Source organism: Hemitrygon akajei, chromosome 16, assembly GCF_048418815.1.
Source record: "Hemitrygon akajei chromosome 16, sHemAka1.3, whole genome shotgun sequence".
Lineage (NCBI taxonomy): Eukaryota > Metazoa > Chordata > Chondrichthyes > Myliobatiformes > Dasyatidae > Hemitrygon > Hemitrygon akajei.
In genome coordinates, this window is record NC_133139.1 from 24,800,199 (window position 1) to 24,825,567 (window position 25,369).

The following is a 25,369-nucleotide window of genomic DNA, read 5'->3' on the forward strand; positions in this document are numbered from 1 at the left end:
CAATAGAAAAGTAGTAGATATGGCTTCGTTTGTCATGGGTAAAGCCCTCTCTACTATTGAGCATATCTATATAAAGTGTTATTGGAGGAAGCAAAATCAGAATCATATTAGAATCAGGTTTAATATCACTGGCATATGTCGTGAAATTTTTTAACAATGGCAGCAGTACAATGAAATACATGATAAACAGAAAAAATGAATTACAGTAAATATATATGTATATTAAATAGTGAAATTAAAAATATTGCAAAAACAGAAATAATTTTTAAAAAGTGAGATAGTGTTCATAATTTCAATGTCCATTTAGAAATCAGAGGGCAGCTGTTCCTTAATCACTGAGTGTGTGCCCTCAGGCTTCTGTACCACCTTCCTGATGGTAACAATGAGAAGAGGGAATGTCCTGGGTGATGGAGGTCCTTAATAACAGTCACTGCCTTTCTGAGGCGCCGTTTCTTGAAGATGTCTTGGATAGTACGGAGGCTAGTACCCATGATGGAAATGATTAACTTTACAACTTTCTGTAGTTTCTTTTGGTCCTGTGCAGTAGCTCTCGCCCCCCCCCCCCCCATACCAGATAGTAATGCAGCCTGTCAGAATGCTGTCTATGGTACATCTGTGGAAGTTTCCAAGTGTTTTAGTTGACAAACCAAATCTTCTCAAACTCCTAATGAAATATAACTGATATAACCACCATCTTGCCTTCGTAATAGCTGCGTCAATATGTTGGGACCATATATCGATGTTAGGTTCTCAGAGATATCGACACCTGATGCACCATCAATAACTCTGAGACGTGGGTTAAGGTAGGCTTTTATTGGCTGGAAGAAAGCACAAGCAGCAAGTGACCATCACACAACATCCTGGAGACTGAGGAAGGGTCTGTGGCTCCAATCGCCTTTATACCAGGGTCTGTGGGAGGAGCCACAGGAGCAGTCAGCGGGGGGGAGAGGGGGGGGCGTGTCCAGACAGGTATATGTAGTTCGCCACAACACCCAGGAATTTAAAATTGCTCAGTCTGATCCCTCTGAGGATTGATTTGTGTTCCCTCGTCTTACCCTTTCTGAAGTCCACAAGCAGCTCTTTTTTCTTATTTACAATGAGTGCAAGGCTGTTCCTACCGCACCACTCAACTAGCTGATACATCTCGCTCCTGTACGCCCTCTCGTCTCCATCTGAAATGTTGCCAACTGTGGTTGTATGGATGGGACTTGAGCTATGCCCAGCCACACAGTCATGGGTATAGAGTAGAATAGAGCAGTGGGCTAAGCACACACCCCTGAGGTGTACCAGTGTAGATCATCAGCGAGGAGGAGATGTTATTACCAATCCGCACAGATTGTGGTCTTCTGGTTGGGAAGTCAAGGATCCAATTGCAGAGAGAGGTACAGAGGCCCAGGTTCTGTAGCTTTTCAATCAGGACTGTAGGAATGAGGATGTTAAATGCTGAGCTATACTCAGTGGACAGCATCCTGACATTGGTGCTTGTATTGTCCAGAAGGTCTAAGGCTGTGTGAAGAGCCATTGAGGTTGCATCCACCATTGACCTATTGTGGCGATAGGCAAATTAAAGTGGGACCAGGCCCTTCCTGAGGCAGAGTTGATTCTAGCCGTGACCAAACTGCAACACAACTTTTTATCTTTATCTTTTCCCTGTGCAGACCTTTTATTTTTGTCTGCCCTACTTGCTCTTTGTATGTGTCCTACTTTGTTTCATTTTCTGCAAATTTTGCCTTTAAACTTGCATTGATTTGGTGTATGTTAGCCTGTGCCACAATGGTAACTCAACTTGTTCAGCCAGGCCGGTTTCTGTTTAGATGTTGCAATTTTATTCATGTTCCCTTTCATTCCTGACTGCAACTCAGTTGTATCTCTATCTGCTGTTTCCTTTGACACAGTTATTTCAACTGCTCTTTTAAATGTGCTCTAGGCACCATTTTTTGAATGCTTTCTTGTAAGATTCCACAAACCAAATAATCCCGTGTATTATTAAACCCATCATTGAAACGATAATGGTCGGAAAATCTCTTTAATTCAGTCATGTACACTGAAATAGACACCCCTTCTTTTGATTCCATTTATGAAACCTAGTGCAATCTGCAATCAACAATGGTTTAGGTCCTAAATGTTCCTGCATTGCTTTTGCAATATCAGCAAAGCTCATTTCGACTGGTTTGGTTGGAACAGTCAAACACCTAGGCAAACTATGTCTTTAAACACAATGCACTCACCAAAACTCGTGCTTGTTTCTTATTAGCTATTCCATTTGCTTTAAAATGCTGTTCAGTCTATTCAGTATTCAGTATTCTTTCTGATGTAGCCAACCATTTCCCTTTTTTTCACAATTATGATGATCATCACCCGGTACTCGGTTTATGAACCCATGAATTTGTCCAGTTTCTGCCTTTTTTTTAAAACAAACTTGACAGTCTCTGCCATTCTTGAAGAAGCACAGTTTTATGTTTTCCTTTCCCCCAATTCAACTGCTTCTCGCTGTGCCTTTTTAAAAAAACTCAAACACCTCGTGACTATGAAAAAATATGGTTTATTAAAACTAATTAATGGTCATTATTCGAAAGGAACAAAAACACACATGCAAAATGGTGGAGGAAATCTGCAAGTCAGGCAGGATCTATGGAGGTAAATAAATAGTTGATATCTCAGACCAAGATCCTTCATCAACACTGTAATCTAAATATATTCACAAATTCTGTTGAAAGGTCATGGACCTGAAGTATTTTGCTGATTTTCACTTCCCAGAGGTACCGCCCAATTCGCTGAGTATTCCCAGCATTCTTTGATTTTATTGCCCCTAATGTAAATAACTCTTTTGACAATATGTGGTCTGCCTGCATATTTTCAGCATTTCTTTGCCTTGACACCTTGGGTCGGTACACACCCACCTTGGCTCATAGATGTGAGAAACTCAAAGCTCCACACCAGAAAATGAAGAACAAAGACCGGGCTTTGTATAACACCGAGGAACACAATTACACAGGAAATCGCTGGATTAGATCATTCACCTTCATTCATATCTGCTCTGGTATTCAATGAGATCATAAATGGCCTCTAACCATTATCATCTGCAAATCCATTGCTTCCTCCATAAATCTATCAGTGTCTGTAATCAGTGTATTTAATTATCAAACTACCATAGCTCTCTTGTATAGAGTTTCATCACCCTACAAATCAGGAAATTTCTTATTTTATTGGTACTGTAAAAGTCCTATCCATTATTTTGGGACTGTAACCCATAGCTGTAGTCTCCATAGCAAGTGTAAACATTCACCTTGTCACTGCATGTCTTGTACATCTCAATGAGTTCATCTCTCGTTCTTCTAACCCCCTGAAAATAGAAGTTGAGCTATTCAATCTCTTCTCAAATGGCTGGCCTGCCTTCCCTGAAACTAGTTGAGCACATCTTTGCTGCACTCTTTTGATGAGAATTGGGGGGTTATGAGACCAATGTTGTGCACAGTATTTCATGTGTAGACTCACAATACCTTTTCGTCTTGTACTTTCATGTTTCATGAGCCTGTTTCTAATTATTGACTGTACGTAAACTGGCTCAGTCCCTTTGCAATAAAGGGCAACATATCATTTGGCTTCATAATGCTTGTTGAGCCTAAATTGCAGTTACTATTCAAAAATAATTATAAGCATTTTGATTTCTTACTGAAGTTGATAACTCTATATTTTTCCTCATAATATATTTTGCCATGAAGCTGTCTATTTAGTTAGCCTGTCTCCTTAGTTCCTTAAGGTTGTTATAGCTGAGGGTGGTAATGGGGACAAGCTCTCATTACCATGGCATGCACCTCAAATAGCCTCTGTCGACCAAGTCCAGCTCCTAGAATTCACACATGGCTTCGATACTAAGCCTGGTGAAACAGTTTCTACTGACAGGAGAAGAGGCAAAGGTGGGTTACTGGCACCTTAAAACTAGTCGCTTCAGGCAATGAGGCTCATCAGCTGTGGTTGGCAGTTCATTTAGGAGAATGAAATCTCTGATCTCAAATCTCCGCTGCCTGGCAGCCACACACACTCACGGGGAAGGTTTTAGGAGTAAACCCCAAGGGAAAATCTGGAGCTGGAGTCCCTAAGGCAGTTCCCTGCTGACTGGCAACTCCTGTAATGCTGCTGGTGCCAAGGGGTTCATCAGATGAGTAGAGAGGAGGAGCTTGCTGCACGGGCAACAGCTTTCTCTCCCTACCGTACTGCTCAGGCTTGTGTATCTAGACAGCTAGAACACAATATCCATGGTTGATACTGACCAACGGAGGACTCAATTCTCCTTAAAGCTTCCTTGTCATATTGGACTGTTATCGTAATCAAATGTGAAATGTCATATTTGATTCCCTCATTAAAATTGGCATCATAGATGGTCCTGCCGAAAGGTTTCGGCCCAAAACGTCGGCTGTACTCTTTTCCAAAGATGCTGCCTGGCCTGCTGAGTTCCTCCAGCATATTGTGTGTGTTGCTCGGATTTCCAGCATCTGCAGATTTTCTCTTGTTCATCATAGATTATGGTTAGTTGCAAACTGGGTTCTGATTTCCAGTCAAAGGCTGGGTCGTTTTCCTTGGAGCAATCAAGACTGAGGAGTGACCTCATAGATTTATATATACGGTAATCATTGGTGACAACATGTGGGTATTGACTTTCCCCCAAGGTTGGAAAGTCGAAGATTAGATTAGAAGGGGAAGGCTTAATAAGAACCAGAGGAGCAACTTTATTTTCTTATATAAACATAGCAGCTAATATATGTATGGAACTGGCTGCCAGAGAAAAAAAAATTGAACAGGTATGTTAGATACATTTTAGTATGCACCAGGGTATATTTCAATGCACGTAGTATATGAAATAAGGAAGATGATCTTGTAGTGCAGTTAGAGATCAGCAGGTATGACGTTGAGGGCATCACTGTGTCATGTTGGAGCTTAGCTTCCAAGGATATGTATTGTCTAAAGGACAGGCAGGTAGGCAGAGGGAGTGGCTTGGCTCCATTGGTTAAAAAAAAATCAGATCCTTAGAGGTGACATAGGATTGGAAGATGTAGAATCGTTGTGGGCAGAGTTAAGAAACTGCAAGTGCAAAAAGACCCTAATGGGAGTCATATACAGGCCTCTGAACAGTAGCCAGAATGTGGGCTACGAATTACAATGGGAGACAGAAAATGCATGTCAAAAGTTGAATGTAACGATAGTCATGGGAGACTTCAGTATGCAGTTAGATTGAGAATATCAGGATGCGTTCATTTTGGATCCCAAGAGAAAGAATTTGTAAAATGCCTACAAAATGGCTTTTTAGAGCAGCTTGTGGTTGCTCAGGTATCAGTTATTCTGGATTGGGTGTTGTGATTACTTGATTAAGGAGCCTGAGGCAAAGGAACCCTTGGGAGACAGTGATCATATGATAGAATTCACCCTGCAGTTTGAGAGGGAGAAGGATAACAATTTTCTTTCATTGGCCAGAAAAAAAAAGAACATTCACTGGCTCACCCCACAACTACTCCACTAGGTAGAAACATAGAAAACCTACAGCACAATACAGGCCCTTTGTCCCACAATGCTATGCTGAACATGTACTTACTTTAGAAATTACCCAGGGTTACCCTTAGCCCTCTAGTTTTCTAAGCTACATGTACCTATCCAGGAGTCACTTAAAAGACCCTATTGTATCCACCTCCACCACTGTCGCCAGCGGCCCATTCCACGCACTCACCACTCTCTGCGTAAAAAAAACTTACTTACCCCTGACATCTCCTCTGTAACTACTTCCAAGCACCTTAAAACTGTGTCCTCTTGTGTTAGCCATTTCAGCCCTGGGAAAAAGCCTCTGACTATCCACACGATCAAAGCCTCTCATCATCTTATACACCTCTATCAGGTCACCTCTCATCCTCTGTCATTCCAAGGAGAAAAGTCCAAGTTCACTCAACCTATTCTCATAGGGGATACTCGCAAATACAGGCAACATCCTTGTAAATCTCCTCTGCACCCTTTCTATAGTTTCCACATCCTTCCCGTAGTGAGGTGACCAGAACTGAGCGCAGTACTCCAAGTGGGGTCTCACCAGGGTCAAATATAGCTGTAACATTACCTCTCGGCTCTTGAATTCAATCCCACGGTTGATGAAAGCCAATGCACCATATGCCTTCTTAACCACACAGTCAACCTGTGCAGCTGCTTTGAGCATCCTATGGACTCGGACCCCGAGATCCCTCTGATCCTCCACACTGCCAAGAGTCTTACCATTAATACTATACTCTGCCATCATATTCGACCTACGAAAATGAACCACTTCACGCTTATCTGGGTTGAACTCCAGCTGCCATTTCTCAGTCCAGTTTGCATCCTATTGATGTCCTGCTGTAACCTTTGATAGCCTTCCAGACTATACACCACACCCCCAACCTGTGTCATCAGCAAACATACTAACCCATCCCTCCACTTCCTCATCCAGATCATTTATAAAAATTATGAAGAGAAGGGGTCCCAGAACAGATCCCTGAGTACACCACTGGTCACCAACTTCCATGCAGAATATGACCCATCTACAACCACTCTTTGCCTTGTGTGGGCAAGCCAGTCTTGGATCCACAAAGCAATGTCCCCTTGGATCCCATGCCTATTTACTTTCTCAATAAGCCTTGCATGGGTATCTTATCGAATGCTTTGCTGAAATCCATATACACTACATCTACTGCTCTTCCTTCATCAATGTGTTTAGACACATCCTCAAAAAATTCAATCAGACTCGTAAGGCACGACCTGCCCTTGACAAAGCCATGCTGACTACTCCTAATCATATTCTATCTCTCCAAATGTTCATAAATCCTGCCTCTCAGGATCTTCTCCATCAACTTACAAACCACTGAGGTAAGACTCAGTAGTCTATAATTTCCTGGGCTATCTCTACTCCCTTTCTTGAATAAGGGAACAACATCTGAAACCCTCCAGAACCTCTCCCATCCCCATTGATGAGGCAAAGATCATTGCTAGATGCTCAGCAATCTTGTTTCTGGATTCTCACAGTAGGCTGGGATATACCTTGTCTGGTCCCAGTGACTTATCCAACTTGATGCTTTCCAAAAGCTCCAGCACTTCCTCTTTCTTAATGTTTATATGCTCAAGCTTTTTAACCACTGTAAGTCATCCCTACAATTGCCAAGATCCTTTTCCATAGTGAATACTGAAGCAAAGTATTCATTAAGTACCTCCGCTACCTCCTCCAGTTCCATACACACTTTTCCACTGTCACACTTAATTGATCCTATCCTATTATCCTCTTGCTCTTCACATACTTGTAGAATGGGTTGGGGTTTTCCTTAATCTTGCTTGCCAAGGCCTTCTCATGGCCCCTTCTGGCTTTCCTGATTTCATTCTTAAGCTCCTTCCTGCTAGCCTTATAATTTTCTAGATCTCTATCATTACCTAGTTTTTTGAACCTTTCGTAAGGTTTTCTTTTCTTCTTGACTAGATTTTCAACAGCCTTTGAACACCATGGTTCCTGGACCCAACCATCTCTTCCATCTCATTGGAACGTACCTACGCAGAACGCCATGCTAATATCCCCTGATCACTTGCCACATTTCTACTGTACATTTCCCTGAGAACATCTGTTCCCAATTTATGCTTCCAAGTTCCTGCCTGATAGCTTCGTATTTCCCCTTACTCCAATTAAATGCTTTTCTAACTTGTCTGTTCCTATCCCTCTCCAATGCTATGGTAAAGGAGATAGAATTGTGATCACTATCTCCAAAATGCTCTCCCACTGAGAGATCTGACACCTGACCAGGTTCATTTCCCCAAACCAGATCAAGTACAGCCTCTCCTCTTGTAGGCTTATCTACATATTGTGTCAGGAAACCTTCCTGAACACACCTAGCAAACTCCACCCTATCTAAACCCCTCACTCTAGTGAGATGCCAATCAATATTGGGGAAACTAAAATCCCCCATCACGACAACCCTGTTATTACTGCACCATTCCAGAATAGATGCTTCCTCAAATGACTTAAGGATATTAGTTAAAGGCTTTCCCCTTCTTAAACCCACGTTGACTATTTGATCATTTTCTAAATGCCATAAAATCACATCCTTTCTAGTGGATTCCACCATTTCCTAACTACTAACGTCAAACTAACAGATTTAGTTTCTTTTTTCTCCTCTCCTGTTTACAGTTATTTCTAAATGGGGGGGGGGGTGGATTTGTCGCCCTTAATCTGTAGTGAATTATTGTCGGATCTATATCATTTCAGAAGCTCCAACATCCAGTGCCACAGGTTGCTTTGGAGGCCAAGTCATTGAGTATATTTATAGTGGAGGTTGATAGGTTCTTGATTAGTCTGGGTGTCACAGGGTATGGGGAGAAGGCAGAAGGATGGGTTGAGAAGGATAAGAAATCAGCCTTGATGGAATGGCACAGACTCAATGGGCTGAATGGCCTAATTCTGCTTCTATGTCTTATGGTCTTATTCATTTCAAAGACCTATGGGTTAGTAGGTTAACTGGTGACTTGGGTGTAGTTGTACAGCATGGGCTGATTGGGCTGTATATCTAAATAAAACAATAACCATTGCATTCACTATCTCCATAGGCACAAAGCCCTTGGAATGAGATCATGAGATAGAGTCATAGATTCTACAGATCAGAAACAGGTCCTTTGGCCCATCTAGTCCATGCCGAACTCTTAATTTGCCCAGACAATAGACCTCCATTCCCCTCCCATCCATATACTTACACAAACTTCTTTTAAGTTTTGAAATCGAACCTGTATCCATCACTTCCACAGATAGCCCGTTCCACTCTCTCACCACTCTGAGTGAACAAGTTCCCCCTCATGGTGCCCTTAAACATTTCACCTTTAACCCATGACCTCTAGTTCTAGTCTCACTCAAACTCAGTGGAAAAAAACCTGCTTACATTTACCCCATCTCTGCCCATAATAATTTTGTATAACTCCATCAAAACTCCCCTCATTCTCCTACATTCCAGGGAATAAAATCCTAAGCTAATCAACCTTTCCCTGTAACTCAGGTCCTCAAGTCCTGGCAACATCCTTGTAAATTTTTCTGCACTCTTTCAGTCTTACTGACATTGGTATTAATAGTTTTGAGACAGACAGACAGACATACTCTATTGATCCCGAGGGAAATTGAGTTTCGTTACAGTTGCACCAACTAAGAATAGTGTAGAAATATAGCAATATAAAACCATAAATAATTAAATAATAGTAAGTAAATTATGTCAAGTGGAAATAAGTCCAGGACCAGCCTATTGGCTCAGGGTGTCTGACACTCCAAGGGAGGGGTTGTAAAGTTTGATGGCCACAGGCAGGAATGACTTCCTATGACACTCAGTGTTGCATCTCGGTGGAATGAGAATATCGTACCACCTATGAAAATTTTGTAAATGTGACACTTTACCACATATTCCTACTGGAGGATACTGAACCTCCTGAAAGCTATTTGAAGAATTCTTCTGCCTCGATCAACATTCCTCCAACAAGCAAGACGTAAATTATTTTGCCCTCTTGCTGTGGTGGTTGGCTGAAAAATGGACTCCCTAACAACAGGAACTACTCTTTCAAAAAAAGTGGCTTTAAAACCATATTCTAAGTATGGAGAGGCTATCTAAATCTAGCTTAGCCATTTGTTCATTGCAGAATCAGAATCAGCCTAGACTTACACAACTCAGATACAGCCAACTTGAGTTCATCCGTACATTTTCTAATCTTGTGCATTTTCTCATATGGAGTGGGTTAACTGCATAAACAGGCATATATTTCTAGAACATTTTTGCCAATGTGGGCTGTGGTTTCTAAATACAAGTAGTTTTGGCCTCGTGAGGAGGAAATTACTTTAGCATGCATTGGGTTGGCATCAGTTGCAAGCATCAACTAGCCCCCACAAATGCCCTTTCCCATGTTGTGCACTATGTTCTATAAACTCATTAAAATCTTTCCACTTAGGAGTTCCTGACCTGTTTAATTGCAAGTTTAATGCAGAAATTTCATAGCTCATCAAATTTAAATTAAACTCTCTTTGAAAATGTTTCCTCAGTAAAGGGCAACTTTTCTTTCATCAGTCAGAATAAAAGAATATTTTCATTAATCATAAAAACACATGATTCATATCCATTACAGTGCAAACTCTTGCAAAGACTAATACGTGGGATTTGCATACTCAGGTCCTCTACTGGTGGACAGTTAACTCAGAAATCCCAAAACAAATGTGATACCAAACATAACTTGTGTTCTATGCAGACATTACCCAGTTCAACACTTGCTAAATGTTTCCAGCACTTTGTTTTTTTTTTATTGCACATTTCAAGTTTAATTCCAAAAAGAGTGCAGATTGATTTGAAGAACAACATGCTATATGGAAAACTTTGACCGTAGCAAACCCCAAACATTGCGGCTCTTTTATGCAAAAACAAGTAAGGTACACCACCTGCTCTTTTACTTCATTCCTGTCACCCAGAGGCCCAAACACTGCTTTCAGCCAAGTTCCTTTTCAGATAACTTCCCGTTTAGTATACTGAATTAAATTCTTGGTGCGTGATCTTCTTTTGTGCCGATTACAGATCTTTCTGACTGCAAGATTTATCTTGAACTTGCACTTCCCTCTCATTTTAATTCTCTGATCTACCTTTGACCTCTAACACTTTTCAAATGAAGCTCAACATTAGGTCAAGTAAAGCACCTCATCTTCCAGCGTGGCACATTACAACTTTCAGGACTCGATTCTGAATTCAACAATTTCTGATAATCATCAATTCCAGTTTTCATGTTTTCCATTCAGTTTTTTCCCCACTCTTATGGCATTTCAAATTCCATTCATCTTAAGCCTCCCATATTAATAATTAGTTTTCACTCCACTTTTTCAGAAAGCCAACACTACCTGTACCAACTACTTGTGCTCCCACTCCATCGCTGACCTCCCCCATGCATGATTACACATCTTCCCCTGCAATTCCAGCCAACGCCAGTTCTCATTTTTCCCAATTCTAAAGGAAGATCATTGAACTGAAACTCTGGTTTTCTCTCCACAGATGATGCCTGGCCTTCTGGAGTATTTCCAATATTTTCTGATTTTATTCCTCTATTTTGTAAGGATCCCTCAAATTTAATGATACAGTTTTGAAACCATATTTTTCCATAATCCTAGGTAGAATTGCTTAAAATGCATCAATTACTTTGTAAGTATCCAAAGATGAAAGCAGATAGAATAATGTATCATATGCAGAACTGCTGAAGGGTCTTGGCTGATGTGTCAACTGTTTATTCCCTTCCATAGATGCTGCCTGACTTTGAGTTCCTCCAGCATTTTGCGTGTGTTACTCAAGATTTCCAGAAATTTCTTAAATTGGACAGAATTGGTAAGCTGCAGGATTTTGACGGCAGTGCAGACCAAACAAATAGAAATCTACAGAATATTCAAAGTCCCTCTTGTTAAATTCGTTTGGACATTCTCAGGCCAATACAAAAACATCCCCAATTTGGTATTATATTCTCACTCACTCACTTGAAGCCAAAAGATGGAAAGACAGAAAGGGCAGCCATGATTAGGAAATTAGACTGGAGCAAACTAATGGAAGATTTACCTCACATTTAACAGCTCCGCCGGATCTTGTTATTGGGGGATTGAAAGTGTTTCACTCTCCTACAACAGCATTGTTCCTCATCACAAACAAGAGAAAATCAGAGCCAAGCACACACCAGATGCTGGAGGAACTCAGCAGGCCTTGCAGCAGGTAGGAAAAGAGTACAGATGACGTTTCAGGTCGAAACCCTTTGGCAGCATTGTTCCTGTTGAATGCCGTTGACTCATGCTGACCCCATGGATAGTATAGTTTTCGTGGCTAGATACGGAAGTAGATTGCCAGGCCTTTCTTCTGCACAGATACTGCTGCTGCCCAGGTTGGGACCCAACTGGATTTGAACTCAGGCCTGAAAGTCCAGTGCTGATCCCACTACACCACCAGCCAGCCTGTTTCTGGGAACAAACACTGGCTGAAATGTTCTCCTAGATTAGTCTTATTCAGGGATCTTTGGAGAAGCTAGAAAGGGGCCCTCAGGATCAGAGATGTACAAAATTAAATGCTATTATTCTCCAGAGGAAATTATGTCAGTGACTGCCTGGGTGACAATGGTCTGATGTTCAGTGTGTGATCATTTTTAAGAGGGTGTGGCCGTCGGAGGCCTCTGCACTCGAGCAATCGCGCTGTCTATGGTGAGAGAGTTTGCGTTTGATTCTCGAGTTGGGGCAAACTCAAAATAAATGTGGCGCTGCAGACTGTAACATCGAAACAGCGAGCTGTTGGCTTCCCCTCTCGAGGTGGCAGGAATGATAACTCTCTCTTCCCCGCGCCCCCCCCCCCCCCCACCAATAGTGAGAGAGGGAGCCTGTGGGATGTTAAACTGTTAAGACAAACAGTGGTTTTTGAGGACCAGATCACAAACTCTTTGGGGGCTTTGCTGTAGTTTGCATGGTGGGTAGGTGGTGGTGGGGGGGACTGATGCTTTCTGCTGCCTGTTGTGCATTGGGGGTGGGGGAGGTCTTTGGGCTTCTACTTTTCTCTGTTATTCATTCTTCGGGGATTTTCTTCTGTTTTGTGGATTCTAAGAGTGAGAATTTCAGGTTGTATACATTCTTTGATATTAAATAGAACTATTGAACATCAATATCAAAATAATAGTTAGCAATGAATAGATAAGGCTGTAAAATATAGCAGAATTAAGCCATTTGGCCCCTTGAGTCTGCTCCACCATTTCATCATGGCTGATCCATTTTCCCTCTCAGCCTCAATCTCCCACCTTCTCCCTTCATGCCCCGACCAATCAAGAATCTATCAACCTCTGCCTTAAATATATATCAAGTCTTGGCCTCTACAGGTCCCTGTGGCAACGAATTCCACAGATTCACCACTCTCTGGCTAAAGGAATTCCTCCTCATCTGTGTTCTAAAAGGACGCCCCTCTACTCTGAGGCAGTGTCCTTTGGTGTTAGACTCTCCCACCATAGGAATCATCCTCTCCACATCCACTCCGTCAAGGGCTTTCACCACTGAAGGGCAAGGTAAATCCACATTGCTAGAATTGTTTAAAGGAATGAAAAAATGTCCTTGCCTGAATTATCAGATGTGCCAATGGATGTAGTAGTCTAGGGACCCGCTTGAAATAAGAGTCAGTGAAAGAGTAAGAGGAGATTGAGAACAATGATTCAAGAACGTTGAACATCATGAACATACCTCTAAATCTTGGTGCACCTGAAACATGGAAGTTGGAATTTCAATTGGAAGCCAGGCGGTTTTGAAGACATTTGCGAGGTAAAGATGTGGTGGTGAAGACAAGTTTTAGTCAACGCTTTAACAAAAATTCTAATGGAAGCAGAAAACTTTGGAGTTTTCAGAAGAACAACATTTCTTCCCCTACAGCTGAGGGCATCTGCAGTGTCCCTTGTACTCCTGTTTCAGCATGCACTGGGAACTGGAGGTTGACCTTTCCCAATCTAGGTGGCCCAGCTACTTGCTGGATTAAACAACCGAGGCCACAGGGCGAGTGGAATTTGAGAAATGAGAATCAGAGGATGCCGCATATGTGGATGAATATTATTCCAGTCAGGGCAAAAGCAGAGTATATATTTTCTCAGAATTTGGAACCAATAAAACTACAAAGAAATAAAATAATCAACAGTCCATTAAAAATATATTTCACACATCTCCCATATCATTCATAATACAATTGCCATAAAACCTGCAGAGTTTCAGCTTCCTCACTCTGCTGTACATTTAAATAAATATCATTCCATTTTACAAATAAGTTTAATTTATACATTTTTGCAGAATTATCTTTGGTTCATTTACAACTGTTGCTTTTTTTAAAAAAAAAGTTATGAACAGTTCAGCAACTCAAAAGCAAGAGACCTTGCACAATGGTCAGCATGCTTTCAATGAGTTTTTCATCACTGCCATTGGCTGGAAGTAAAGTGAACAATGATGCTCCAGGAACGTGGGTGGTGGACACTCTATTTGGAGGATTAAAAAGATTTCAGTCACCTCTCCCTATCCCAGTTAAATAGTGTAGTTGCAAATATTTCAAACATAAATTGGAGGATATTAAAGAGGATGCAAAGCAGAAATTGAGTTGGTCAACTTCCATGATTATGGAATTTACAGAATGCTTTGTAAACATGGAATATAAAGTTGGAGAACACATTATATAAAAATAGTGTTCATTTCAAGGTGCTCATCTGGTAACAACTCTGCTCAGTGGAAGACCGAGTCTGAAAGTTACACAAGATCACAGATTCAATGCATGCTCAGTACAGAGATGGTTAAGGTTGATTGTGTGTCTGAGTAACCTTGTCGCTACAATAAAAGAAATTTTAGCCAGGTCTCCCCGCCTCAATTCCGATCGGAAAGCTCGCATCTCAACTTTTGAGTTAAGACTTGAATCTACTATTACTGGATTACACTCATCTTGGATATCACACGCTACAAACGGGCACTTTTGTGAAGAGCAAAAGGATAAACTGTGCCAAAGGAATATTACTTGACATTGATCAGCACCTTTCCAGAGACGGGGCCTCTGCAAATTAACAGAGAACTGAGTGCCAGCATGATGAAAGCAACAGTCAAGGTCACTTTGGACAGGGGTGATGTGATGTGTGGCTGTGGTCTTAGTGGTGGTGGTGGGGGGGTGTACGTGTGTGAGAAAATGGGTGGAGACAACCTATACAAACTGCGATAGACTTCTGCTCTCCATCATCAACAGAACCATCCCACACGCCAACAATGAACCTAATGTCATCCAGGAAAAATAAAACTAACCAATTAGCAAAACAAAACACGAGTCATTCCCAAGAGTTGACAGAGTCCAAGAGGGACCAAAGAACTCTCATCCCTCCTCCTTAGACTTGGTTACTAGCCAGATAAAGATGGAGGAGAAGCTGCAAATGAGACAGTGTTTCCTGCAAGTCATCATCCTCCTTGAATCCTACAATCAAACAGATCCCACCCCTTTATGTCCAAACAAAAAGTGAAAAATACTTGAAAAATGAATGACAGAATTAATGCAAGATATCACTGAGTCAAGAGCAAGAGCTCATTCACAATCTCTTGCTGTTTTCATTATTGAGCAGCATTAAGAGCCCTCTCTCTCCCCAAGAAAAGGTTGTGGCAGACATACTTTAATAGCCTCTTCCCCCATATTCACAGAAGCAAGAGATGATGGATCATTTCCTTTAAAGTGAGGAGACTCGAGTCATTTTGCATGTGTATCATTAGTGTGTTTAAGTGTCTGAACAGTGGTCCGAGGCAGCACACACACACATACACACACTTCTTTGGTTAATTCCACTCGTAATGGTGGTGGTAAAGGCACTCTTCCAGTTCTCTATGATGCAGGTTTTCCAATATCGACTGTAATCTTCGTGAAAAGTTGTGTTTTTTCTTTTTTGATGACTGAATATTTAAGGGATTTGTAGCCATCATGGTGCCTTGTAAATTTCATCCTGTTATAAACAACATAACTGGAAATACAGAAAAAGTTAGTTAAGACACTGATATTAAATCTCATATTAAGTTATTAACAATGCGCGGAGCAGCCTAAATAATCTGGTTCAAATAGTGCCCTCAATTGAAAAATCCTGCAACATTACTTTTTCCCCCAGTCTCTTTCACATCCACCCTATTATTCCTCAAACCTACAGCTCATTTCCCAATCCTGTATTTAGTCTCATTGTACTTTTGTTCAGTAATGTTTCTTAACCCAACTCATTGCTTCATAATACAAAGAGTAGTAGGTAGCATTCAGCAAGATCATTACAGGACTGATTTATTTTTAATTTTTAAAAAAAAATTGAGATACAGTGTGGAATTGGCCCTTCCAGCCTCTTGAGCCCCACTGCACAACAACCCCTGATTTTACCTTAGCCAATTAACCTACCAACTGGTACATCTTTGGACTGTGGGAGGAAACTGGAGTACCCGGAGGAAACCCACACGGTCACGGAAGAACGTACAAACGACTTACAGGCAGCGGCAGGAATTGAACCTGTATCGCTGGTACTGTGAAACATTGTGCTAACTACTACACTATCCTGCTGCCCTATCATGGCAAATCCTCTATTCAGTTTTCTGATCCATTCCCCAGATTGTTTGCTTCCCTTAATGTCTTTAAACTTATTGATTCGAGTTTTGAAAAAGCACAACATTTGAGCACTCACATCTCTCTCAAGGTGGGGCGGGGGGAGGTGTTGTAGAGAGTCATTCTCAACATCCAGGAAGATTTTCTTTTTAAACCTCCATTCTAAATGGATGACCCCTCATCTCCTTGTTCTGGACTACAATAAAAAGGGAAAATAGCCTGCCAGCATCTGCCCCATTAATTCACCACTATCAATGGTTCAGGAGTGGGGGGGGGTGGGTATGCCATCTTCCTCTCCTTTTCCCACTACATAAGGGGACTTTGTATCCCCAACACCAGTTCAATCAATGTGTTCCTTTCTGCCAAGTAGCAGCTTGAGGTATTAAGATACAACTATGTTAATCCATTTAGCCAAAAGATTATTGCAACCGAGCTGGTGAGTGCTTAATTTCCTAGTGGATCAGCAGGGATCAGTGGGCAGAACCCAGCAAGTCACTTTTGTTTAAGAGAGTAGCAAACAGAATATGCCAAAGTTCCCATCCTGCAGTACTTTATGACTCCCCCTCAACATGGTGTGCAGATAACAGAAAAGAACATAAATTCCCTCGACTACAATAACCTCTTTCTCCATATTAGATTGGCTTGAGAACTTTCAGATGAGGAATATTTATAGGAGTATTAGAAAAGAATTTCAGCTACTGGGGTGGTCTGGAGAAGCTGGGATTGCTGCTCTTGCGGCAAAGGAAGTTGAGAGGAAACTTAACAGAAATGCACCACGTCATGACTGACCCAGCTAGAAGGAATAAATAGTTCTCTCTGCTCATGAATCAAAGACTAGGTATCCAATTAAAAATGCTGGACAAAATTCAAAGGGGATGCAAGGAAAAGCTTTTTTTTTAAAAAAAAAGCAAAACAGTTATGATCTGGAATTCACTGCCTGCAAAGATGATGAAAACATAATTAAGACCTGTGGCCTCTTTATCCCTTTTGTGGTGTTCAGTTAGAACATAGCAAATGTGATCCGGTCTCAGCTCCATTGTTTTAGCTGTTTCTCTTAACCCTCCATCTCCCAATAAAGAAAATGCAAGCTCGTTTCCGCCTTAAGTGCGCTCAATAACCACCTCCACAGCTCTCCGTGGCAGAGAAATTTAATGATTCAGTAACCCTCTGGGAGGATAATTAACTCACTAACCTGTTTACTTCCAAGTCACAAGTCCTAATAACCACACAATTTGAATGATCCCTTTATAAGCAATATTTGATTTTTGATATAACTTTACTTTAATACTGCTGTTCGAAAATGACAGCCACTGACTCACTTTTTCTCATTGACCTCGTTTCCTTTGTCTCTTTCATGTCGTATCATTTTGGTTCTTGCAATGTTGCTATCAGGCCGGTCAACAGTCATGCCGTTCAATTTCACTCTATGATTTAGAACAAAGTCATTTCCTTAACGCAATGTTTGATAAACACAACTTATAATCTTGTTTTACTAAGAATATTAACTGCTCCTGGAATGTTCTGTAATTATCAAACAAAATCTCTTAACAAACCACACATGGAAAATGAGAGGCAACCTTTAAAAGGAGTGTCTTAAAGAGGGAAGAGAGGTTGAAAGGAACAGGGAAGGAACGCTTAAACTTTGAACCTGGGCAGATGAAGGCACATTCACCATAGGACACAGGACAGTAAAGCACAGGAACAGGTCCTTCAGCCCACCATGTTGTGCCAAACAAGCTAAACCACTGGAGGGGTTAAAAGTTATGGACACCAAACAATCTGAATCAAAAGAACAGAGAATTGTTGGGCTGGAGGTGACAACAAAATTCCTGCCCTTCTTGAAAAGAAGATTGCGCACCAAAATGTTGGCAGTTCAAAGAACCAGCTGTCTTGTTATTTATTGACAAGATGGAGTTTTAGCATCTTCAGTACAAAAAAAGAGAGTGAACAGCAATGTATTCAAACATAAGTATGAACTAACAAAGGATATAATAAAAAGTGACTAAAAAAGTTCCCAAACAGTTTTGACTTTTCACTGCAAGTCCTAAAAATAGAGGAACATGAGGAGACTAGGAGACAGTGGGAGAGAAATGGAAATCATGGGTAACCAAAGAGCTGAATAGTGGTACAAATGCTACTATTAGGTAAAGGAAGATTACAGTTGTTCAAAATGTACCTAATGAAGTGGCCACTGAGTGTATGTTCAAGGTCTTCTGCTGCTGTAGCCCATCCACTTCAAGGTTTGACAAAGTGGGCGTTCAGAGATGCTCCACTACACACCACTGTTGTAAGATTTGGTTATTTAAGTTATTGTGACTTTCCTGTCAGCTTGAACCAGTCTGGCCATTCTTCTTTGACCTCTCTCACTAACAAGGCGTTTTTGCACACAGAACTGCCGCTCACTAGATATTTTTTGTTTTATGCACCATTTTCTGTAAACTCTAGAGACTGTTGTGCATGAAGAATCACAGGAGATCAGCCGTTTCTGAGTTATTCAAGCCACTCTGCCCAGCACCAACAAACATACCACAGTCAAAGTCACTTAGACCACATTTCTTGCATGTTTGGTTTGAACACCAAATGAACCTCTTGACCATGTCTGCATGCTTTTAGCACTGAGTTCCTGGCACATGATTGGCTGATTAGATATTTGCATTAATGAGGTGTATTTAATAAAATGGCCTCTGTGGGTAGAGCTTGAAGTGGAGATAGCAGTGAGGATTGAAGGGTGGAGCAAGGCTCTTGGGAAGGAAGACCGAGAGAATGGAGGTTGGGAAGGATGATACTGATATGAGATGGGGCAATGGGCATGAGATAACGGAGCTGGGGTTGAGTGAGTCGTGACAGCATTGGGTGTCAGAGAGGGTCAGGAGCGAGATGGTTAGAGGGGCTGGGTTTGGATGAGATGGACAGCAAGGGAGTGACAGATACGAGGTGACTGGGAATGGGCAAAAAAACAAGGCTGTGATGGAGGAAGTGAGAAACAATAGTGGGGGAATTGTACAAGGCAGGGGTTCAGAACAGGCAATAGAGAGGTGGGTGTGGGGGGGAACATGGAGAAGAATGAGAAAGCAGCTAGGGTTGTGAGCTGGAGGTGGAGTGGGGATACAGAAGACCGATGCGTTGGGGAACAAAGCAAGATGAAAAGTGAAAAAAAAAGAGCAGATTCCTCGGTGAGCTTTTCTGAGGAAAATGGGGGCAGGAGACAGAGAATGATTCTGCCATAAGCCTCAACATTGCCTATAACAAATAGAGTAAATTCTCACTGTTTCTGCATTTGGTCACTGCTGCATCCATTTCCAGCTTTGCCATGAAACAGAGGTTTTGAAGGTGATGTTCCCAGCAAGGGACAGGTGGGACCTACCGGCCACAGGGTGCGGCCCGAGGGGTGCTTTTGGCACACCCAGTAGGGACCAGCTCAGCACCTCGCAGGGTTTCTGTGCCCACACCCACCTTATCATCATTCAACGCCTCACACAAATTCCTTCAAACACCCTACCATTCGTTCTAAGCCCAGAAACTGTTTTCCCTCTCAGCTGACAGCTATTTAATTCTAGCACTCATCAGTTAATTAATATTCTGATTCTCAATGTTGCCCTCTCCGATCCCCAGCCCAACAGATGTCTTTGCTTTTCCAGAAATCACAGGCTTTCAAAACTAAAACTTCTACTGGACTGCCCTCATCCTTCATTTATTAGACCCTCCAAAACTAACATCCAATCGTCCAACCTCCCAAATTGTGAAGGGGATAAACAGTCAACGTTTCAGGCCAAGACCCTTTAGCATGATGAGACCACACTCAGGTTAGAGGAGCAACCTCCTGGGTAGCCTCCAACCTGATGGCTTGAACATCGATTTTTGTATCCTCTGGTAATTTCACCCCCCACCTTCTCTCTTTTTCCATTCCCCATTCAGGTTCCTCTCTCACCCCTTTACTTCTCTTCACTTGCCTATCATCACCCTCTGGTGCCAGCTCTCCCTCCCTTTCTTCCATGGTTCATTGTCCTCCTCCCATCAGAATTCTTCCTGTTCAGCCCTTCGCCTCCCATCTTCTGAGGCCTCGTCCACACTAGACCGGATAAATCTGAAACCGAAGCTTTTTCTCTTTGTTTTGATCCTCCATCCACACTGAAATGGCGTTTTCCTCCCCCAAAAATGGAGCTTATCTAAAACGCTCTCCAGAGTGTGTAAATCTGAAAACGCTGGCTGAGTGGTGTAGTGTGTACGGGGTAACCGGAGCTTTTTAAAAACGCTGTCACGACGTGCCGGAACAGATTGTGGCGGCAGTGCGGCATTTCATTGTTTTCTTGAACTAAGAGGAGGAAACGGAAATAACATACCATTTCTTCTTCGCTTGTTTTCTGTAGCTGTGTCCTGCGCGCGTGCCCAGTAGGAGGAGTTTCGCCAAATACCCGTTTTAATGTGGACAGAGGTGTTTTCAGAAACACCTATCACGTTTTTTGCGACACCGGTGTTTTCAAAATTCACCGGCTCAGTGTGGATGTAGCCTTAGTTTATTTCTCCCTTTCCTCACCTCACCACCCTCCCCCTCAACCGGTTTCACTTATCACTTGTCATACTGTGCTCCTTCCCCTCACCCTACCTTCTTACTCTGGCCTCTGTTCCCTTCCTTTCCAGGCCCGATGAAGGGTCTCAAGCCCAAAATCTGTACTGTTCATTCCCCTCTATAGATGCTGCCTGACATGCTTTCCTCTCGCACTCTGTGTGTGTCATTCAATGTATCTTGCAATTTTAAAATATACATTCTTAACAGTTCTTAAAAGTGAATAAAAATTCTTTGTTCTACTGTGCAATAAATTCCTCTTTTTCTCACCACTAAGGAAGGACGATCTCACTGAAGTATATTTGGAATAATTCTGAGATTCCATTGATACTTCAAAAGCACACAAAGTCAAAGAATGGATAATTCTGCATTCATGGATTTTTCAGTTGAGATGACAGCCAAACTGTCTGGCCGCTCAGCAGGATGGAAATGATCCAATGACACTAATTTGGAAAGCAGCAACAGACTTCACCCTCCAGCTGATATTCAATCATCATTTAATACTGCTAAAGATTACCATCTGTTCCACATGACATTGTGCGAGCTTGTTTTGGATAAGTTGACTAGCATGTTTCCCAAAACACAGGCAACCACAAGTCAGGAGAACATCACAGGATGTAAGACACCGAGTCAAGGCAAAAAGGTTGTGAAAAGCATGACAAGTACACATTTTCTTTTCAACTTCTTCTTTAAAGCTTCATGGTATACAATCTGTTTTAAATGTGTTTTCATAAGTTTATCCTAAAGCAACGTTACAACCTGCTCACGCAAATATGCTGCGTAAACAATCTCGTGATAATGAGGAGCTAATCAGTATTAATAAACACCATTTTAAGAATAAATATTAGCTGGACAAGGGCGAGTGGCTTTGCATTTCTTCTAGTAGTCTCACTGGCCTTCTATGCCCTTCTGGAAGAATTGAGATTTGCATTTCATGCAAAAGGCAGAAACTCAATTTGTGCTTCATGCATGCCCCCAGACGTCTGTGAATTTACTAACCGCACGCTCATCTGATCTAACGATGGAGAGGATGGAGCAATACCTTGGAGCGCCACACCATACGAAGTGAGGCTAGGGCCCGATCATTAAGGCTTTGCTGCAATGGACTTCCCAAGAGCTGGTGCAGTACACCCACTCTCCAGCCACCGCAGTGGTGCAGCACCCCTAGCACTACTGCTGCAGTGTTGCTAAGAGTGCTGCAGCACTGCAGCGGCTGGAGCATGGGAGTACTGCATCTTAGCTTTATCAGCTCTCGGGGAGTGCCACACAATGTCCATTACAGCAAGGCCCGACCTACACCAAACGTCATCCGAATTTACATAACACACACACACATATTACATAAAATATGTTATCTGGAGGCTCACTTAGCAGCCTCTGTGATGGTCCTGGTGGCTCTTTTCTTTGCGGTCCCCCCCACCCCATAACGCCAAAGAGAAAGTCGGTCCTCCACAACCAGCAGCCAGCAAATCCTCTGCACCCCACTCCTATTGGCTCAAAACACATCAAGAGAAGCTTCCCAATCTTTAAAGTCAATGTTCAAGTTCAAGGTTTATGATTACTGCAAAAGTTTTTGACAAAACGTAAATCTCATCAGTGTAAACTTTAACACATGGCAAAAATGATTAGAGGATATTACCCAAGAGAGTACAGGGAAGACCACTGAACAGACAGTGTCCTGTTCCTATATTTAACTATGGACACCTGCTTCATTCTTACCTCATGTATGTGTCGTCATCTTCAGTTCCCCAGCCCCAATAATTATTGGAGAAACCATTTATCTTCAAATACTGCTCCTTGGTAAAAGCCACAATCCCTCCGAAATAGCCAGTATACGGTAACCTGCATTGAGGAGGAGGGAGAGGAGAAAATAAATGTTGGATGGCAAATGGTGTAAAACCGCCGGTGAAACGGGAACGAATCTAGTCTAAGCACACCCAAGTCCAACTGGATATTGAACTATCTTCCATAAATGAGTAGACTGAGCAGTGAAAGATTAAACAGGATGTACCATTGACTGACAGTCCTTGGCTCTTCCATTCTCTGTCCTACTCCAACAAGATTCAGCAATAATTTTCAATGTCACCGGCTTTACATTTCCAATGATGGCCATGCCATTAGCGGCCTGTTCTGGACTTTGACCGCAAACCTCTTCACCCATTCCGAGATGCTCCAAAACGACACAGGTCTTTGTCCAGCTTTTAGTAGCCTGACTTTATCCTTACATACTCCCAGGGATCACTTTATTAGCTAGACCTGTACACCCGCTCGTTAATGCTAATATCTAAGTGGCCAATCATGTGGCAGCTACTCAATGCATAAAGGCTTGCAGCCATGGCCACGAAGTTCATTGTTGTTCAGACCGAGTATTAGAACAGGGAAGAAGTGTGATGCAAGTGACTTTGCTGTGGAATGATTGTTGGTGCCAGACAGGGTGGTGTGAGCATCTCAGAAACTGCTGATCTCCTGGGATTTTCACACACGGGAGGCTCTCAACTTTGCAGAGAATGGCGTGAAAAACAAACAAAAAAAAAATCCAGTGAGCAGCAGTTCTGTCGGCGGAAATGCCTCGTTAATGAGAGAAGTCAGAGGAGAATGGCCAGACCAGTTGAAGTTGACAGGAACGAGGCAGCAACCCGTATAACCACATGTTACAACAGCGGTGAGCAGAAGAACATCTCTCAACACATAACACATTGAACCTTGAAGTGGATGGGCTACAGCAGCAGTGGATCATGGATGCCAGTGGCCACTTTATTAGTTACAGGAGGTACCTAATAAAGTGGCCATTGAGTGTAGGTCGGTGTCATTGAATTGACTTTATTACTTACATCCTTCATATACACGAGGAGTAAAAATCTTTACGTTATGTCTCCATCTAAATGTGCAATTTATAGTAATTTATAATAAATAGTATGTACGACAATATAACATAGAAATAGCATTCTGACAGGCTGCATCACTGTCTGGTATGGAGGGGCTACTGCACAGGACCAAAAGTAGCTGTAGAAGGTTGTAAATCTAGTGGGCTCCATCTAGGGTACTAGCCTGCAGAATGCCTGGGACGTCTTTGGGGAACAGTGTCTCAGAAAGGCAGCATCCATTATTAAGGACTTCCAGCACCCAGGGCATGCCCTTTTCTCACTGTTACCATCAGGCAGGAGGTACAGAAGCTTGGAAGCACACATTCAGTAATTCAGGAACAGTTTCTTCCCCTCGGCCATCCGATTCCTAAATGGACATTGAAGCTTTGGACACAACCTAATTTTTTTTAAATATACAGTATTTTGCTTTTTCACATTTTTAAAAAATCTACTCAATATACATAAATGATTTACTTGTTTATTATGTTTTATTTTATTCATTTTTTTTTCTCCCTGCTAGATTATGTATTGCATATTGAACTGCTGCTGCTGAGGTAACAAATTTCACGTCACATGCCAATGATAATAAATCTGTTTCTGATTCTATGTAAACAGAAATGGCATAAAGAGGAATGGCCAAGGAAACCAACCTTTAAGGTAGTTTATTGCCAAGACTGTTTGGAATAGACTGATAATATTTGGAAGGGAAAAATACCAGGAAAAAAAGCTGCTTTAACTGAATACACAAATCTGTACAGAAGCACACAGCAAAATCATGATGATTATACAACAGAATGAAAGGTTATTGATAAAAACACATGTATTAATTTAGCTCCACTTCAGTGTAAATGTCAGAAATTCTGAAAAGGTTCTTCAGGGCTATTTGTCAATACCTCACCATTCCGTGTCTGTACAGCAGCTTGGTGGCTGTGCCTTGCTATAGTAGACACATTGCTTGTTTTAATGAACCTCAATTCTGCACTGGTGCGAGCTTTTGCTCCTAGCAGATTCAACAAAGCTGATTAATTGAAGACCTGAATGAAAATGCAGGTGCAAACACAAGGAAATCTGCAGATGCTGGAAATTCAAACAACAACACACACAAAATGCTGGTGGAACGCAGCAGGCCAGGCAGCATCTATAAGGAGAAACACTGTCGATGTTTCGGGCCGAGACCCTTCGTCAGGACTAACTGAAAGGAAAGATAAGAGATTTGAACGTAGTGGGGGGAGGGGGGAAATGCAAAATGATAGAAGACCAGAGGGGGTGGGATGAAGCTAAGAGCTGGAAAGGTGATTGGCGAAAGTGATACAGAGCTGGAGAAGGGAAAGGATCATGGGACGGGAGGCCTAGAGAGAAAGAAAAGAGGGGTGGGGGAGCACCAGAGGGAGATAGAGAACAGGCAAACAACTAAATATGTCAGGGATGGGGTAAGAAGGAGAGGAGGGGCATTAACGGAAGTTAGAGAAGTCAATGTTCATGCCATCAGGTTGGAGGCTACCCAGCCGGTATATAAGGTGTTGTTCCTCCAACCTGAGTTTGGATTCATTTTGAAAATAGAGGAGGCCATGGATAGACATATAGAATGGGAATGGGACGTGGAATTAAAATGTGTGGCCACTGGGAGATCCTGCTTTTTCTGGCGGACCGAGCGTAGGTGTTCAGCGAAATGGTCTCCCAGTCTGCGTCAGGTCTTACCAATATATAAAAGGCCACACCGGGAGCACCGGACACAGTATATCACACCAGCCGACTCACAGGTGAAGTGTCGCCTCACCTGGAAGGACTGTCTG

At 42.1% G+C, this 25,369-nt stretch overlaps 1 protein-coding gene across 1 annotated transcript in view; it reads right to left on the reverse strand.

The window, feature by feature from the left end:
• Positions 1 to 13,689: 13,689 nt before the first annotated feature.
• The window catches only part of LOC140739840 (beta-1,4-galactosyltransferase 2-like), a 45,302-nt gene continuing 33,622 nt past the window's right edge, over positions 13,690 to 25,369 (reverse strand). Inside the window, exons 5-7 of the mRNA XM_073068433.1 lie at positions 22,432 to 22,554; positions 17,468 to 17,572; positions 13,690 to 15,531 (exon numbers count right to left, since the gene is read on the reverse strand). Coding sequence (XP_072924534.1) covers positions 15,396 to 15,531; positions 17,468 to 17,572; positions 22,432 to 22,554 — 364 coding nt within the window. The 3' untranslated portion in view covers positions 13,690 to 15,395. The remainder of the gene's footprint in view (positions 15,532 to 17,467; positions 17,573 to 22,431; positions 22,555 to 25,369) is intronic.